Genomic DNA, 19,363 nt, shown 5'->3' with positions numbered 1-19,363 from the left:
CTGCCAGTGCTTTTCACAGTTTAGCTGCTGAGCATCTCTTGCTGGACTTACTATCGCACATCCTACCGGGCCTACCTCCCAGAGGCTCTGATTGCACAGGGCTGGGGTAGGGCCAAGAAGCTGCATTTCAAGTAAGAGCCCAGGTCACAGTGGTGTTGCTGGGCCCACTCCCACAGTTTGAAAACCGCTACTCAAATGGGAGCTCCTTAGAAAACTAGTTCTGAGGAAGGTGTTTATGGAATGCTGGGATTAACAAATTTAAAAAGATCTTTTACTGTATGACTTTTTAGGACTCTTACTATGTATTTAATATATATTTGAAATCTCCAGAAAACAAACACAACACATGCGTATGTCACATTTATTTGACTATGGAGCCCTTTTCCAAGGGACATTTCACTGAATTAACAACTGGTCTTATTTATGGCAATGACAAACAATTCTCTTCCATATAATAGGCCAACTAATACATGAAGACGGTAACTGACTTCCCTTGAGGCTTCTCTTTTCTAGGATAAACATGTCTCGTTTCTTCATCTGTTGGTCATATATCAGAAAAATGCATAGGAGTCCCTGTACCATCTTTATCACATTAAATGCTGTATTCTACACTGAGTGTGGTCTGACAAGTACAAAACTAACCATGGCTATCAGTTTCCATGCTTTTAAACACACTAGATATGTCAATTGTGCTTCCCTGGTAGCTCAGCTGGTAAAGAATCCGCCTGCAATGCAGGAGACCCCGGTTTGATTCCTGGGTCGGGAGATCCGCCAGGGAAGGGATAGACTGCCCACTCCAGTATTCCTGGGCTTCCCTGGTGGCTCAGCTGGTAAAGAATCCACCTGCAATGCGGGAGACCTGGGTTCGATCCCTGGGTTGGGAAGATCCCCTGGAGAAGGGAAAGGCTGCCCACTCCAGTATTCTGGCCTGGGGAATTCAGTCCATGGGGTCGCAAAGAGTCAGACATGACTGAACAACTTTCACTTTCAGATATGTCAATGAAGTCTAAGACTTCCTTGGCTTTTGGGGACAGTTTTCTTGAAAATAAACTGATCAATAATACTGTATTTTAAGCTTTTAAGAGGGAAAAACCCCTAAATTCTCCTAAGGGAAAATCTTACATGCTGTCTACGTTGAAAAATGTATCAAGGAAAGCAGCTGACTCCTAAAATCAGAATGCAGGCTAATTCAGAAGATCACACAACTATAAGGTAATGTACAGCAGGACACAGACCTTCTAATTCCAGCCTAACAAAATTACCAAGAGCATTCTACAAACACCTCCTGTGTATTTCCTGTACTGGGAGGCAACGTGATATAATACTGAGACCTCTAGATGCAATAACCTGGCAAGTAGGTTTTTATCTCACTTGCCAAATGTGGTCAGTTAGAAGTTATCACTTGGAATAAGAATCTGACCAGTAGGAAAGATACTGTTACAGATTAGTTGTGTCTTGGGAAAGATTGAAGACAAAAAGGAGAAGGGGTGAGAGAGGATGAGATGGCTGAATGGCATCACTGGCTCAATAAACAGGAGTCTGAGCAACTCCAGGAGATAGTGGAGGACAGGGAAGCCTGGCGTGCTACAGTCCATGGGGTCGCAAAGAGTCGGACACAACTGAGTGACTGAACAACAACAACACGTCTGCCATATATTAGGGAACAGGAAATTGTGGCAGAGTATTTGCCAGTCCTAATCAAAGTAATTTGGAAATCTAATGGGTGAAATCAGAATTGGGATCCTTTCTATGGGAAAACAAAATAAGGGAAAGGTGGCATCTTGGACCTATAGGGTAAGATCAGACTATTTCTTCCTAAAACGCTGGGCAAACTCCATGATGCAGGGGCTTGTGTTTGGACTTAATGTTTGAAACTAAAGTTGATTACTTTCCTCTACCTCCTTCTCATCAAAATGTGTGAGGTACCCCAGAGCTGTCCAGAATCATGTATATGCCTTCATCAGAGATGACATGATATGACACGTATACAGACTGTAAATCTACTCTGAGAACACAACACTGAGGTGGTATTCAAACATATTCTTTTCTCATTAAAATACATAAGGAAAAACCTAAGCTGTTTTCTCTTGATTCAGTTAGGGAACATCCTAAGGAAAATATTTCAACTCTAAGACTGATATACCACCATAAAATAAGTATATTAATTAAAAAAATAGCTACTTTTTCATAATTTCAAAATGGATAGCTCTCACCCATGCTTTCTCTTCAGAAGAAAACAATAAAAATAAGTGAAATAAGATGATTTCTCAAGTAACTCCCTAAACTACTCCCTTAAACCAAAATACGTAGTCATGTTGCATATTTTTAACACTGCAGGATACCAAAACGGATATTTTAATGTCAAAAATCTTTATCTAGAAGAACATTACAGCATACTAACACATATATATGGAATTTAGAAAGGTGATAACGATAACCCTATATGCAAAACAGAAAAAGAGACACAGAAATACAGAACAGACTTTTGAACTTTGTGGGAGAATGTGAGGGTGGGATATTTCAAAAAGAACAGCATGTATACTATCTATGGTGAAACAGATCACCAGCCCAGGTGGGATGCAGGAGACAAGTGCTCCGGCCTGGTGCACTGGGAAGACCCAGAGGAATCGGGTGGAGAGGGAGGTGGGAGGGGGGATCGGGATTGGGAATAAAGACCTGCCCTCTGTAGTTGAAATAAAAAAAAGAAAAAAAAAAAAAAAGAATGAAAAAAAAAACCAGAATGATTAGAATATACGCAGAGGGACTGGATTAAAATTTGTTCATTACCAAAAAAAAAAATCTTTATCTAGGTAAAATCATGTCCATATATTTGCTGAAAAACAGCAGATGGCAGGGCCTGAAAGTTAACAGCTCATGTGGAAAATCTCCACTCCATTTATCTAATCAGTTCTCTCATCTCGGGTCTGAATTTACTCAAAAGCCATTATTTAAAGTGGCAAATGTTTACATTTTTCTTTTAAGTGAGCAAAATTTTTTCTTTAGGACGTGTTTACTGAACACAGACTATGTACAATGAGATCATGACAAGTCACAAAGATCAACAGGAAATGGCCTTTGCTCTCAAGGTTCTTTGGTGCATATAATGAAGATAAGAGATACAAACAGTTCTAATGGAAGATGAACCAGATATATGCTGTTTGAGGTTGGCAGGCATATTTCTACTGGGTAGGTGTGTTGGTGGATGGGAGAGAGGCCTGGAGAAGGACAAGTGAAAAGTGTATTAGGGCTGGCCTTTTAGGGACATGAAAAGATGGTGAGGAAAGATGCCCTATGAAAACAAAAAAAGTGAGTGAGGGCCTAGAATCAAATAAACCTAGGGCCATAAATGAGGAATAATGAGCTTGCCAGTAGGGCCGGAGTTCACCATTCAAAAAAGGAAGACAGGGAAATGGAACTTGAAATGGCTTGATAGCCATGTCATGAGGCACTGAATGTTAGGTTAAAATATTTAAACTATTTGATAGCATTCAAGATTTTAGACCGATACTTCACAGAGAAAAACCTAGAAAAATGTCTATGTACAACAGATTTAGGGGTAGGATGAGGAGAAAATGGAGGAATAAAGACCAGGAAAAAGGCTACTTACATTAGACCAGGTTAAGAAATGATAAGATCATGCTTCAGAATGGTGCCAAAAGGAAGGGAAAGAAAGGGACAGATGTGAAATTTAGGGTTAATATAACCCAATATATAAATATAACTCAATGTGTGATGCCTTTGGCCACTACACCTATCATGTACCTTATTCCTCAGTCAAACCAAATCTTGTCATTCTCCATATAGGCTTTTTCATGCCTCCATAGCTCTATATCTAATATTTCCCCTGCCAAGCAAACTCCTATTCTATTCAGATGTGAAGTGAAAAGTGTTAGTCACTCAGTTGTATCCAACTCTTTGCAACCCCGTGGACTGTAGCCCATCAGGCTCCTCTGTCTATGGGATTCTCTAGGCAAGAATACTGGAGTGGGTAGCCTTTCCTTTCTCCAGGGGATCTTCCCGACCAATAGTCGGACACAACTGAGTGACTAACACACACCATTCAGCTGTAACATCCTCTAAAAATGCTCCCCAGATTCTACTTCCCACATCATTAGACATAGCTGCTATAGAGTCTCAGTATTTAGGTAGAATTCAATTATAGCAATTAAATAAACTATATTGTAATTTTATTAGAAGTTTCAGTATGCCTATCTGATTCCCTCTCAAGACTTGAGGACGGGTCCCACGTATTATTAATATTTTGATCCAACCTCTGCTTTTCATAATGCCTAGTAAAGATTTTTCTATAGAACAGGATTCAATAAGGGGGGAATAAAGGAAAACGCAGAACGGGAGAAACTTGAAATTTGAATGACTAAAAACTGGGAAGCCATGGGCCATGCCTCCAATTATGAAGCAGCATCACAAAGTTAATATATGATTGTGAAACCAACATATGTACAGCAAAGTTTCTAGTTAGCCGGCACTTGAATGTCCTTTTTGCAAAAGCAAGCACTTTTTGAAATTTGTACAAGAGTTATATTTGGGCTCCGCTTGGAGCATATGTTTTGTTGCTGTTCTGAAACAAACACTGATTTGCCCCAATAGTTATGTAGCAGGAGAGCAGCTGGACACCTACTGATGTGGGAAGAGGGCAGAGCCAGTCAGTTCCTGGTAAGGAACTAGCAGCTTGGCTTCCCAAGGTGCCGCAGCGAATTCATGACAGATGTGTGGGATAGTATACATTTGGGGAGAAATTCATTGATACATAACGTCAGCTGGATACCACACAAACTATGAGCTGAAGGTCATTCAGTTTCATTATTAGGTAGTTCTACACAGAAGGTGGATTTTGGCTGTGATTAAAAAAAAAAAAAAAAAACCCAAACAGGTGCTGTGTCTGAGAAGTGAGAATGTTTTGAGAAGTTTTGTGATCCTCAAAAGGTACACACATCCAGTTAGTAAGTAACTTCATGGCTATTTAAGAGAAATATCAAAACAAAGTGTGAGTTTTTTTGTTTCCTAATGCACCTAAGTTCAGTCGCTCAGTCATGTCCGACTCTTTGCGACCCCATGGACTGCAGCACGCCAGGCTTCCCTTCCATCACCAACTCCCAGAGCTTACTCAAACTCATGTCCATTTATCAGTGATGCTGTCCAACCATCTCATCCTCTGCTGTCCCCTTCTCCTCCCACCCTCAATCATTCCCAGCATCAGGATCTTTTCCAATGAGTCAGTTTCTTCACATCATGTGGCCAAAGTACTGGAGTTTCAGCTTCAGCATCAGTCCTTCCAATGAACACTCAGGACTGATTTCCTTTAGGATGGACTGGTTGGATCTCCTTGCAGTCCAAGGGACTCTCAAGAGTCTTCTCCAACACCACAATTCAAAAGCATCAATTCTTTGGTACTCACCTTTCTTTATAGTCCAACTCTTACATCCATACATGACTACTGGAAAAACCATAAATTTGACTAAACAGACCTTTGTTGGCAAAGTAATGTCCCTACTTTTTAATACGCTGTCTAGGTTGGTTATAGCTTTTCTTCCAAGGAGCATAAACAGAACTAATGCACATAAAAGTTATGTTTATACTATACTATAGACTATTAAGTATGCAATAGCATTGTATCTTTAAAAAGTAATGTACATACTGTAATTAGAAAACACTTCATTGCTAAAAATGCTAACTACCACCTGACAACACAGGGTTGCCAAAAACCTTCAATTTGTAAAACTCGCAATATTTGACAAGTGCATTAATAGGAGGTATGTCTGTAGTATTTAAGAGGCGACCAAGCTGTCAAGATATAAATACCTATTAAGTTGTTTAGACCTAATTACTTAATAAATGGAACTATTAGGCATTTCTTTTGGCCTATGGCTGCTATGAAAAAGTCATTGCAATAACTAAGAATACCTCAAACTCAGCAAGTTTGGGAACCTCTGACCTAGGGATTCTGAAGACTGATTGGGTCCTGCCATTGTGCTCCCAAATCCATCTGGCACATCAAGTTTCAATGGGCTGCGAAGTTCCTCCTCTAAGAAAGCAAACTGAGATCCATTTTGGAACTTGAAAGTTGGTGACACCTGTCACATGGGCTAGTTACTGTGGCCCTGATAAACGTTAGCAGCAAAAGAATCCAGTGTAGTTCCCTCCCCATCCAGTCCCACCTCCCTCAGCTAGCTGCTCCAGTTCTGTCAGCTTGTCTGGGGAAGAGGCCAGGGAGATGAAAACTGAAACACAGGGCCACTAGGTAGCCGAAACACTGGGCAATCAGGCTTCCTGTGTTATGGAGTGAGCAGAGGGGAGGGAAGTGCTGGGTCGAAAAGTGTTCTCCTCTTTCCCAAGTGCTGCTGGTAATTACTACCAGCCCAGCCAGGGCAAACCTATGCCTTAGTTCATGAAGTGGCTCCTCTACTGTCCTTGGAATTGTATCAGAAAGCCTGGTTTGGGTGCCCTGGTTTCAATGTAAGACTATATGCCAGCAACAACATGAAGAGCAAGAGAAAAGGGAGACTGCCTACAAATGCACCTAGCATCCCATTATCTTTCTTTGATGCAGGAGGCAGGATGTACTCCTCTATTTGTGGGAGAAGGTGAGCTTCACAGCCTACTACTCCTTCATCTTCATCACTCCTCACAGGATGTACTCCTCTAGGCTTCAGGTGCAACCCTAGAGCTCTTGCATGTCCCACGGGAACAGGGCTGGTAAGGGAAGGAAGGAAGACATTCTCATATTTTCAGGGGCTGTGGTTAATTTGAGTAATGAATGTGATCTCATTGGTATCCCAAGTTTGTTCAATGGTACCCATCAGCTACACATTTACAAAGTAAGAAAGAGGTATTAAAGCAAACAGCTGTGAGGAAAGCCGAAACCCTAAGCTTCCCTTCCTCATCTGTAAAACTGGAATAACAGCACCAACCTCAGTTATAAATGAGGTATTGGACATAAAGTGCTTTGCTCAGAGCCTGGCAAAGACTGGAGCTCAATAAACAAGAGTATGATTTGTTGTCACTGTCCTGGTAGCAGTTATTTCAATTAAGGAAAAACAAGAGATTTATTACCAAGATGATTTAAAAAAATACACTTAGAAAAGAAAGAATAATCGATCAAGGATAGGATTAACTTGCAGTGAGTCTGTGTGTTTAACTCCAGGGATGCCTGGAAGTCTGGTCCCCTTGGTCAAGTTTGGGATGAAATGTACAAGCTTTATACAGTGCTGTTTAAAGCCCTTGGAGACACTCTGTACTAGCCTGTCTAGTTTATTGAAAAATGTATAGATTGATGGTTTGCACTGATGGCATGCAGCCTAATTTCAGCTATATGACCATTAAATATCAAAGATTCTCAGTAAACTTGTCCTCTGGCTCCCCTGAGACCAAGGTTACCTTGCATGTATCTTGACTGTTCACAATGAGAAGACAAAGCAACAATAAAGGTATGGTGCAGCAGGAGAGAGATGGCTCCTAAGCCCATTTTTTACTTCATCCAAATCCAGGATAGGGTGCAGTGTGGTGTGTGTACTAGTCGTTCAGTCATGTCCGACTCTTTGCGACCCTATGGACCATAGCCCCGCCAGACTCCTCTGTCCATGGGATTTCCCAGGTAAGAATACTAGAGTGGGTTGCCATTCCCTCCTCCAGGGATCTTCCTGACCCAGGGATTGAACCCACGTTTCCTGCATTGGCAGCTGGATTCTTTACCACTGAGCCACCAGGGTAGCCCATACCTTTAATAATGAGAATCTCATGGGTCCTTTCAATTAGTTACTGTCAAATAGTGGCTACTTTGATGATTCATAAATATTCTGAGGATATCATGAGATTTAAAATTTGGGGGGCTTCCCTGGTGGCTCATTGGTAAAGAATCTGCCTACCTGGGCAGGAGACATGGACCCCTGATCTGTGACGATCCCACATGCCATGGAGCAACTAAGCCCATGTGCCACAATTAGTGAACCAGTGCTCTCCAGAGCCTGGGAACCACAACTGCTGAAGCCTGTGTGCCCTAGAACCCATGCTCTGCAACAACAGAAGCCACTGCAATGAGAAGCCCGTGCACCACAACTAGGGAGTAGTCCCTGATCTCTGTAACTAGAGAAAAGTCTGTGAAGCAATGAAGCCCCAGCACAGCCAAAAATAAATAAGTGAATACATAAATAAAATTATTTTCAAAAATTTCAGAAATTCTTCAGAATATAAATTATGGACTATTTCTGGTCCTTATTTAAGAAGGACTTGATTTTATAAGAAACTCTTAAGGAAGTATCCTTTACCATACCTTACATGCTTACTTTTATTAACTTCAATTTTGGTCAAATGTGTGCTGATAAGTCTGTCATCATGAGAATTTTAACAAAAGATCACAAAGAAGCTCTTAAGAAGGATTGAGAATTGAAAATCATACACATGGGAGGGGAGGAGCTAAGATGGCAGAGGAAGAGGATGGGGAGACCACCTTCTCCCCCCCAAATTCATGGAAAGATCATTTGAATGCTGAGCAAACTCCACAAAACAACTTCTGATCACTAGCAGAGGACATCAGGCACCCAGAAAAGCAGCCCATTGTCTTCAAAAGGAGGTAGGACAAAATATAAAAGATAAAAAGAAAGACAAGAGAGTTAGGGATGGAAATCCATCCCGGGAAGGGAGTCCTAATAGAGGAAGTTTCCAAACACCAGGAAACCCTCTCACTGGTGGGTCTGGGGCAAGTTTTCGAATCTCGGAGGGCAACCTAACCAGGAGGAAAAATAAATAAAACCCACAGATTACATGCCTAAAAGCAACTCCCAGCAGAAAAGTACCCCAGATGCTAGCATCCGCCACCAGCAAGTGGGGGCTGAACGGAGAGGAGCGGGCGGCATTGCTTAGGGTAAGGACTGGGCCTGAATGCCCTGAGGGCAATCGGAGGGAGCTAGTGCAAGATAGCAACCTAAACTGTGGAATCGCAAGAGGGAGAGAATTAACCTGGGAAAAGCCCTAACCAAAGGCACTGCTGGCCATTTGCAGAACAAAGGAAGGACTGAGCAATTCCAGAGAAGAGCTAGCCAGCGGTGGACCGGCCCATCCCCCGCCAGAGGCAGGAGGCAGTGGGGAGGGGAAAGGGGCAAACTCGGCCCCAGAGATGGCATCCCCTACCAAACTGCAAACAGGCTTCCAATTTCTAACCAAAGACTTCCTGAGATTCTGGATGGTTGACATCTGCCAGGAGGGTCACAACCAGAGATCAGACACAAGCTGCACCAAACCTGCGCGCTTGGAAACTGAGGCTGGGACCGCGGAGGGGATAAGGCACACCGCACCCGGGGAGAGTGCGCCCGTCAAGCTCCTGGTTGTCTGAGCTGCTCTGGCCAGGGAAGGCACAAAACGCAGGCCCGACCAAGCCTGCACCTTTGTGGAGTACCCGAAAACTGGAACCGCACGCAACTCAGGGCCCGCTCCCTGTAGAGCAGCCTGGAGCCTGAGCAGTGTGGACGGGGAAAGCACACACGCTGCGAGCCGGGGCAAACCCAGTGTGGCCGGAACACTGAGAGTGCTCCACACACAGGCCAGTGACATTTGTCTGTAGGGCCCCTCCCTCCCCACAGCACGACTGAACAAGCAAACCTAAACAAGAGACCACCTCTGCCCCCTTGTATCAGGGTGGAAATTAGACACTGAAGAGACCTGCAAACAGAAGCCAAATCAACAAAGGGAACTGCTTTAGAAGTGACCAGTGCAACAGATTAAAATCCCTGGAGTTAACACCAACTACACTGGAAGGGGCCTATAGATATCAAGAAGTGTAAGCTGGAACAAGGAGCTATCTGAAACTGAACTGAACCCACACTGCCCGCAACAGCTCCAGAGAAATTCCTAGATATATTTTTACTATTAATTTTTTTTAATTAAAAAATTTTTTTCTTTTTTTTAAGTCCTCTATTACTCCTTAATTTTCATTTTTATAACCCACTATAACCTTGCAAAAAAAGGGGGGACCCTATTTTTAAAGGGAACTTCATATATATTTCTTAAATTTTTTTGTTTTTTTTTAATATTGTATTTTTAAGAGTCTAGCCTCTACTCTAGATTTTTAATCTTTGTTTTCCAGTATTTGATATCAATTTTGGACATTTAAGAATCCAACCTTCAGTACCCATTTTTACTCAGGAGTGTGATTACTGGTTTGATTACTCTCTCCCCCTTTTGACTCTCCTTTTTCTCCCCCAGATCACCTCTATTTCCCCCCCCCCGCCTTTTCAACCCAATTCTGTGAATCTCTGTGGGTGTTCTGGGCTGCTGAGAACACTTAGGAAACAGAGTACTGCCTAGATCTGTCTCTCCTCTCTTGAGCCCCCCTTTTTCTCCTCCTGCTCACCTCTATCTCCTTCCTCCCTCTCCTCTTCTTCATGTAACTCTGTGAAACTCTCTGGGTGTCCCTCACTGTGGAGAATCCTTTCACCATTAACCTAGAAGTTTGATTATCAGTGCTGTATGGATGGAGAAGTCTTGAGGCTACTGGAAGAATAAGACTGAAATCCAGACGCAAGAGGCTTAAGCCCAAAACCTGAGAACACCAGAGAACTCCTGACTACAGGGAATATTAACTAGTAAGAGATCATCCAAAAGCCTCCATACCTACACTGAAACCAACCACCACCCAAGAGCCAGTAAGTTCCAGAACAAGACATACCACACAAATTCTCCAGCAACGCAGGAACACAGCCCTAAGCGTCAATATACAGGCTGCCCAAAGTCACACCAAACCCATAGACCCATCTCAAAACTCACTACTGGACACTCCATTGCACTCCAGAGAGAATAAATCCACCCACCAGAACACTGACACAAGCTTCCCTAACCAGGAAACCTTGACAAGCCAATCATCCAACCCCACCCACTGGGAGAAACCTCCACAATAAAAAGGAACCACAGACTACCAGAATACAGAAAGGCCACCCCAAACACAGCAAACTAAGTAAGATGAAAAGGCAGAGAAATACCCAGCAGGTAAAGGAACATGAAAAATGCCCACCAAGCCAAACAAAAGAGGAGGAGATAGGGAATCTACCTGAAAAAGAATTTAGAATAACGATAATAAAAATGATCCAAAATCTTGAAAACAAAATGGAGTTACAGAAACTCATACACCTGACAGATATACACATTTAGAGAAGCATGAATGAGTAGCTATAACAAAATATCCTAAATTATTTTCTACTGATATTTGGGTTATTTGATAGTTCAGGTAGCTATTCAATATCTGACATAATTGTTGTGGATATTAAGGATAGTAAGATATTATTTATGCAGAAGTCACTCAAACTCATAAACTTAAGAAACAAAACATGACCAAGATGATGCATCACAACTTCTGTTTTACCTATAAGGGAGCCCCAGCTCCCTTAGACTTAACAAGGATTAATTTACTCATCCCTCATCCATGAGCCTGGCTGTAAGACTGGAAAGCTTCTTTCGCACATTAAAGCTGAGAAGTAGAAGGGAGTAGGGGTGAGCTGAACCAGATCAACACACTGACAGCAACACGAAGGGAAAGTTGGTGGATCTGAAGAGGAAAGAGACAGGAGGCCCTTTGAGGTTATTTACAAGTTTACATGATCTCATTTTACTCTGAACACTTTGCAAAGTAGAGTGTTTGTCATATGTCACAAGTAAGAAACTGCTGCTTCGAAAGGATGCTATCACTTGTGGCCATGCTTCCTTTGTTGGTTTGGGGAGCACCACCTTCTTCAGTTGTTTTTCCCCTTCCTCTCATTATTCCCTCTCAGGAAAGGCTTTTTCTTCTGTCTCTTCCCTTAAAATAAATGTTAACGGGCCTCTCCTCTTCTCCTTCCCTCTTATGAGGTGACCTCATCCACTGTCATGGTTAGCCATCACATATAAGTGACAGCTGCCAACTCTACAATGCACAGCCCGGCCCTGTCCAAGGAGCACCTGACCGACACACAGACCTTCTGCTAAAACTCTCATGTTCGTCACCTGTGCCCAAGGAGCACAATGAGCAGTCCCAGACTGGCAGAGGCAGTCGGCAGGGGCTACACCAGTAGGGAGGAGGCTGGTGTTCAGCAGAGGGGCAAGACTGGCAAAAGTCACTGGAGCTCACAGGTGTGCAACTCCTAAATGCTCGGTATTATCTTCCAATATTTTGATTTTTGATTCTTATGCTCTTTTTATACATGGTCTTAATTTCATGTTGCTTCAATTCTTTCTTTGAAAGCAAGAGAAGCTTAAGATATGAATTTGAATGATACAAGAACCTTGTTATGCTCCATAAGCCAAATATTATTAGTCTAAGTTTACCATTCACTGACTCACTCACTGATTTGTTCAAACATTTATTGAGCACTTTTTATGTGCCAGATGTTGGTGCAAGGCAATGGGCTTAACAATAAGACAAAGTCCCTCAAGGAGCTCACAGTCTAATGGTAAACTACTGAGTAAACTGAGGCACAGAGTGGTACATGCTTTACCTAATGAAGCAGAAATACTAGGTATTTGGAAATGATTAACTAGAGCTGGAGAGAGGGCAGGGTACCATTAGGTCATCATAAGTAAATCCCTTTGACTGAAGAGCAAGGCTACATGCAGAAACATATTACAGAATCTGCTTGCAAAAAAGGTTAAAATAGGGGACTCCCCTGGTGGTCAAGTGGTTAAGACTTTGCCTTCCATTGCAGGGGTGTGTGTTCAATCCCTGGTTGAGGAGCTAAGACCACAGAACCAAAAACATAGAACAGAAACAATACCATAACAAATTCAATAGACTTTAACAATGGTCCACAGTAAACTTTAAAAATTTTTTTAAAGGTTAAAATAGTTTTCAATTGTCACCATGAATTCACATCTTGTAAGGAATTATTAAGCCATGATCTGATGGCATTTCTACACTTGCCCCCAAAGCCTGGGGCATGCCACCAGTCTGCTCCAACACAATCAATCTGTAGGGACCTTGAAGTCCAATTTTAGCACTGGGAACTGCAGTGAAATACAATAATTAATTCCACAAACTTTAAAAATACAGCATATTTATGATAACTCTGCATATAAAATTTTGGAAAAAACTCTTCTCTAACCCTCATTCAGAGGGTTCTAGTCAGTTATAAAGAACAGAGAAATTAGATAGTATGTCTGATACTTTCCACATAGACATTATTTTGGTTATACAAGGGTAAAAAGTCTCACTTTGAAATACTTCATAAGCAATCTAAACATTACACAAATATACACAAAGACATCATGTCCAGATGCATGCATTAACCCATATTAAGGCAGTTTCTCTTGTGATAAAAACACCTGATCCAAGCAGCAAAGGGCAGAGTCCACAAACAGCTGTCCATCCAGCCTGCCCAACAGTTTCAGTGATACTCTGTGTGATGGAGTAATTTCAGGAGGCAAGATGTCTATTTCACTGGCAAAAAAACAGGGAATAATTATTGTTTTAAAAAGTTATTTTCAAATGCAGAAACCGTAATTATCCAGTAATCTAAGTAGTGAACTGCTCAAAGTTACCCCTGGCCTTATTGCTGTAAGGGAGAATGAGAAAGCATCGGGGATGATTTATTCTTCTGAGAATCACCCACCCAGTGTAATTCACCCACCCGGATGTCCCCAAAGACTCAATACCTGGATCCTCACATGCCATTAGTTTTCACTTCAAGCAATTCTTCACTCTGCTCTGGAGGATATTCTTCTTTCTCACGGTGAGGGTGTTCTGGCTGTGTGCTTTCGGATGAAAAGGTTCCTACACCATCCGATGTTTCATAACATGAGACATCCTGCTGCGTCATTTGACATATATAAACATTGATGGGCCCTTGGGTGCTCTTCATATATACTGCAACAGATTCATCGTTGGGATACAAAATATCCAAGCTGGTTTCCCCCGGAGCATTAATTGCAAATATAGTCTGTTCATGGAAGGCTTCAAGGCTATGAATATCTTGATATGACACATATGCTAGATCTTTGTTTTCTCTGTCCTCTATTAACTCAAACATTTGTTGAGAACAATCCTTAATTAATTTATCCAGAGCTGCTTCTTTCTCTGATAAGTCAAAAAGTTCCTCCTGCAGCTTCCTCTGTTCGGGCCCTATTTCCAAATAGCTAAGATCAGGTCCTATCCATTGAATCTGGTTCTTAGATTTTTTTTCAACCAGCTCGATTCCACTTAAGACACTGATGACGTCATACACTCTTCGTTTTCGTACGCCCAGTGCTTCTGAAGCTTTATTTAAGTCAAGAACACCTCCAGGACTAGATCTGAGAAGTGCCATAAATCTTTGAGTTAAACGAGACAGGGACGCATAACATCGAGGTATCTTCATTTTGGGGCCTTTTTTCATGGACACCTGTTGCGCACTATCTTCTAAATTAAAGCTTACTTTTAATCCGCGCGGGTCCTCCATGCGGGTGGAGTCTTTGGATTCACCGCACACCGTCTTCTCCTCCACCTGGTCCACATGCAAGCTGCGTGCCTCCCAGGCAGGCTGCTGCTGACTCATGCTGCCCGGCTGGCCCTCACCTCGCACTGCACGAGCTCTCCCGCCTTCTCCCACTCAAGTTGGGCACCGCTTCCAACACACCAGTCCCGCGGGACAAGCACGAACCTGGCCCCTGTTGTGATGAGATGCTCAACGTGGCTAGGCCGGACCTCAGACTGGTGCACCGCTGCCGCACGCCCCTGGGAGCTGAAACGCTCGCGGAAAGAAAGCACGCTGATCTATGGCACTCAGAACACGAGTCCCGCCATCTTTATGCATGCGCAGTGCGCTGCCTCTAGTGCGCATGCCCGCTGCGGCTGGCGCGTTCCGCTGCGGCTGGCACGTTCCGATGCACGCAGCACGGTGTTTTAAGTTTGTTTTGTTTTTGTTTTTTTTTAATAAAAAAGATTGGCCTGAGCTTTGTGGCTCAGCTGGAAAAGAATCTGCCTACAATGCGGGAGACCTGGGTTCAATCCCTGAGTTGGGAAGAGCCCCTGGAGAAAGGAATCTGGCTACCCACTCCAGTATTCTGGCCTGGAGAATTCTATGGACTGTATAGTCCATAGGGTCACAAAGAGTCAGACACGACTGAACGACTTTCACTTTCAGCAATCTGCAACATGCGTTTATTCAAATAGAAAGTTTGTTCCTAGTCGGTGTTGTGTAAATGTTGGTGTGCCACAGACTGAAACTATAAGGAGTCCGCATACTAAGAGGTTATTTTTTCTCTTTTTTAAATAAATCTAATATCTTGTTTAGTTGTGAATTTCTCATAAAAGACTGTGCAAGATGCTAAGTTATCCATTTATTTGAGCCTTCTGTTGTTAGTCATATGAAAACTGCCTTTTGAGACTCTCTGGTTGAAGTCCGAAAAAGCCAGTATCTGTTCACTGCTTTCACCAACCCTGTATTGAGACACATGAAAATTCAGGCAGAGTATGGTAGTGAGGAAAGATCCTAAATTTGTAGTCAGGTATGCAAATTTCTGTCCAGCTCTGGCACTAAACTGGCTACATGATTCTGCATTTGTTGCCAAATTTATCTGAGCCTGTTTCCTAATTTGTTAACCTAAGGTTTATATGTATATTATTTCTTAGGTCTTTTCAGTTGTAACTGTGAAATTTTATACTTGGAAAGATTTTTGTTAAGTGGGAGTAGTGTATCGCATTCAAATTCTTTGGGGATATGAATATATTATTTTTCAGCCAAGCAACCACAATCCCCCAAACCAGCAATAAAAACAAATAAGAAGCAAAAAGCGACAAGACACCCTCCCCATCAAATCCTGTGCTCAGACTTATATACTATGAAAAAAATCTTATAAAATATCACACTCATATTTCCTTGCTTCTAAACTTTTGATACCATCATTCAGTCAGTTGTGTGTACATGCAATGCCTTCAAGTTTTTTCTGCTAAAATGGGTATAAATAGGCATTTCTTATCGCAAATGGATGGACACAACTTTCCTTAGAACAACTAAGTCTCACTAGAATTCTCAAGTGACATCTCACTTCCTAAAAACCAAAATTATGCAAAATAAAAAGATCTTATTTGACTGTTGGTGGGAATGTAAATTGACACAGCCACTATGAAAGACAGTATGGAGATTCCTTGAAAAAACTAGGAATAAAATTACCATGTGCTCGGTCCTGGTGCACTGGGAAGACCCAGAGGAATCGGGTGGAGAGGGAGGTGGGAGGGGGGATCGGGATGGGGAATACATGTAAATCCATGGCTGATTCACGTCAATGTATGACAAAAACCACTACAATATTGTAAAGTAATTAGCCTCCAACTAATAAAAATAAATGGAAAAAAATAAAAAAATAAAAATGTAATCAAGTTAAAAAAACTACCATGTGACCCAGCAATCCCACTACTAGTCATATACTCTGAGGAAACCACAATTGAAAAAGACACATGCACCCCAATGTTCATTGCAGCATTATTTACAATAGCTAGGACGTGGAAGAGATCTAGATGTCCACTGAGAGATGAATGGATAAAGAAACTGTGGTACATATATACAATGGAATATTACTCATCCATAAAAAGGAATGCATTTGAGTCAGTTCTAATGAGGTTGATGAAACTAGAGCCTATTACACACAGTGAAGTAAGTCAGAAAGAGAAAAACAAACACTGTATATTAATGCATATATGTGGAATCTAGAAAGAAGATACTGTTGATCCTATTTGCAGGGCAACGATGGAGACAGTCCATGGGGTCACAAAGAGTTCGACATGACTGAGTGACTGAACTGAACTGATGGAGACAGACATAGAGAACAGACTTATGGACACGGGGGTGGGGGGTAGAGAGGGTAGGATGTATGCAGAAAGTAGCATGGAAACATACACATTACCATAGGTAAATCAGATAGCTGATGGGAATTTGCTATGTGACTCAGGGGGCTCAAACCAGGATTCTGTGACAACCTAGAGGGGGGGGATGGGGAGGGAGGTTCAAGAGGGAGGGGACACAGGTATACCTATGGCTGATTCATGCTGATGTTTGGCAGCAACCAACACAATTTTGTAGAGCAATTACCCTTCAATTAAAAATAAATTTCAATATTAAAAAAAAGATCCTATTTGGATCATCTTCCTATTACTGAAAAAAAAAATGTTGCTCAGTCATGTCCGACTCTTTGTGACACCATGGACTATACAGTCCGGGGAATTCTCTAGGCCAGAATACTGGAGTGGGTAGCCTTTCCCTTCTCCAGGGGATCTTCCCAACCCAGGGATCAAACTCAGGTCTCCCACATTGCAGGCGGGTTCTTTACCAGCTGAGCCACAAGGGAAGCCCTCCTATTACTTAGGGAGGTGGGAAAAAGATTATTTCTCAAATGTATTTCACCACTGTAACCTATCTGTGGAAATTAAAAGGCTATTTTTTTTCATAGAAGGTAAGCTTATAATTCAGAATTTGTTGTACAGTGGTGCTCATGTGCCCATACAGGTTGTCACAAACTTACAACTTAGTTAGAATGGCATGTAGTAGGCATTTTCACAGGAATTAGGAAGTAGAAACCCACTCAGGAACTGAGACATTTAAAATATTATTTTATGTTATAGGACTGAACTAGAGAGAGTGGGGGCATCTCAGGGTTTGAGAGAAGTAACTGTTGTATCTTTAATATCCTGAACTGCTTCTTAAGGACAATGTAGTGGTTATGATCCCTATCTAAGACTTCAAAAAAAGACATCTTTGTGCTATCAGAGGTATGCAATGAAATGTCAGATAATAACAGGCAGGTTTCCAGGAATAAGTGTGGAGAAAAAGCCAGAAACTGATTTCTATAAGACTGAAGACAAAAGAGGTAGTGTATGTCTATAACATCAATAGATCCCTTCCCCCATGAGGAGGGATCTATTACTAATTCAATATGGTTTACTTAAAAGCCGAATTTTACATCATATATTCAGATGTCTCATGTCTAATGATTTTATGCTTTGTAAGGAATAATTAGATACAGAGAAATTATCTAATAGATTCTCCCACAAGGGAAGGTAAAAAGTCAAATTTTCTTTGAAGGAGTTTTACAATAACTCCTTATCAAAAAGAATACTTCATGAAATGGTAGATGACAGCAATCAAGTTACTAGCAATTACAACAACTGCTTAAATGTATGGTACTCTAACATGATATTTATGAACGAGAGTCGTGCCTTACCCACAGGAAGCAAACAAATATGGGGGTAGAAAATGATCTAATTTGCACAACATTAAGCACACAATCCGGTAGAATCATGAAAACAGGGGAATTCCCAAGATAGGTATTTCTCATCACTAGTGCCTCAATTCTCATCAACAAGAAGATCATTTGTCTTAGAGTTTATAGTTGCTACAACCACAAAACTTTGTTTTTAGTTTATGAATCCGATTTACACTGATTCTGGTTACACTAGATCTGTCCCATTTGGAAGACTACAGAAACAACTATAACAATCACCATTAAATGGGCTGGGGTGGGGCAGGGTAAGGCACGTAGTGAGACTCAGCAAACATGAAACATAGCTTTAAATATATAATTATGTTACAGTGAATGCTTTATACTCTGTCAACATAGACAGTATGGTATTATCTATGGGATAGTTAACTGTAATCTAGACGCTAGGAGTGAATGATTGTCCTAATAGAATACATACTACATTTAATCAAAAAGTCTCATATCAGAGATGGTTGTTCAGAGAACATGCAAAGCTAGTGGTCAGCTATCTTTCTGTTATGCACAACAGCAGAGCAGAATGGATTTCAGAAATGGAATCTCACTGACAAATTAGTGCTTTTATTAATTAGCACACAGATTTCAGAAAGGACTTTTCCCTGGTGAAATCAATGTTGTTTATATGTGAATTTGTTCTAGAAGTGATGTTGATAGAATTCAAACTTCCGCTTGTTCTACCTGAAGGGGAGAGGAACACTCACCAGTATTCCCTCTTCTTTCCCTTCTCTCCTAGTGGCTCCTCAGGGACCCCTGTAGAAAACCTGGGGCTTCTCTGAGCACACTGAAACCACGGATCCATCTCAATCCCTTCATTTTGCTGACAAGAAAAGGGACATCCAGGCTAAATGACTTATCCAAGGACTCAGCTGCTTGATTCTAGGACCAGCACTACATCTTGGTTTCTAGAATGATAATGGAAGCCAATTTCGAATACTAAGGTGTGGGGGAGTCCTTCTGGCTTATATATGATTAAACAGAAAGTTTATGCTAACTAAAACAGCCCGTTGGTGGCCTATCAAACAAACACTCTACATCTGCCTTGATCCTTAAAGAAAACTGTGCATTGACCAGAAGTAAAAAAAAAAAAAATCTATAAAAATAAATGACCCAATCAAAAAATGGGCCAAAGAACTAAACAGAC

General features: G+C 41.6%; 2 protein-coding genes across 4 annotated transcripts in view; both read right to left on the bottom strand.

The window, feature by feature from the left end:
• The window catches only part of PRRG1 (proline rich and Gla domain 1), a 160,245-nt gene that overhangs the window by 60,124 nt on the left and 80,758 nt on the right, over positions 1-19,363 (bottom strand). The gene's annotated exons all lie outside the window — the stretch shown is intronic.
• On the bottom strand, positions 11,043-14,875 carry LOC122434726 (transcription factor E2F6-like). 2 transcript variants are annotated; one of them, XM_043458376.1, is made up of 2 exons: positions 13,642-14,875; positions 11,043-13,414 (listed from the first exon to the last, which is right to left on the bottom strand). In XM_043458376.1, the coding sequence occupies exons 1-2, from the start codon at positions 14,505-14,507 to the stop codon at positions 13,270-13,272; spliced, it is 1,011 nt and encodes a 336-aa protein (XP_043314311.1). In that variant the 5' UTR covers positions 14,508-14,875; the 3' UTR covers positions 11,043-13,269. The 2 variants fall into 2 exon arrangements, with proteins under 2 accessions (XP_043314311.1, XP_043314312.1); XM_043458377.1 differs by having other exon boundaries at positions 13,290-13,414; positions 13,630-14,873.

This window comes from Cervus canadensis, chromosome X, assembly GCF_019320065.1.
Source record: "Cervus canadensis isolate Bull #8, Minnesota chromosome X, ASM1932006v1, whole genome shotgun sequence".
Classification (NCBI taxonomy): Eukaryota; Metazoa; Chordata; class Mammalia; order Artiodactyla; family Cervidae; genus Cervus; species Cervus canadensis.
The sequence above is the reverse complement of the archived record's forward strand: the minus strand, read 5'-3'. Positions and strand labels throughout refer to the sequence as shown.

Coding starts and splice junctions, on each gene's coding strand:
- LOC122434726 (XM_043458376.1), bottom strand. CDS start 14,507: ATGAGTCAGCAGCAGCCTGCCTGGGAGGCACGCAGCTTGCATGTGGAC. Junction 13,415..13,641: donor GAAGTGAAAACTAATGGCAT/GTGAGGATCCAG, acceptor TTTTTTTGCCAG/TGAAATAGACATCTTGCCTC.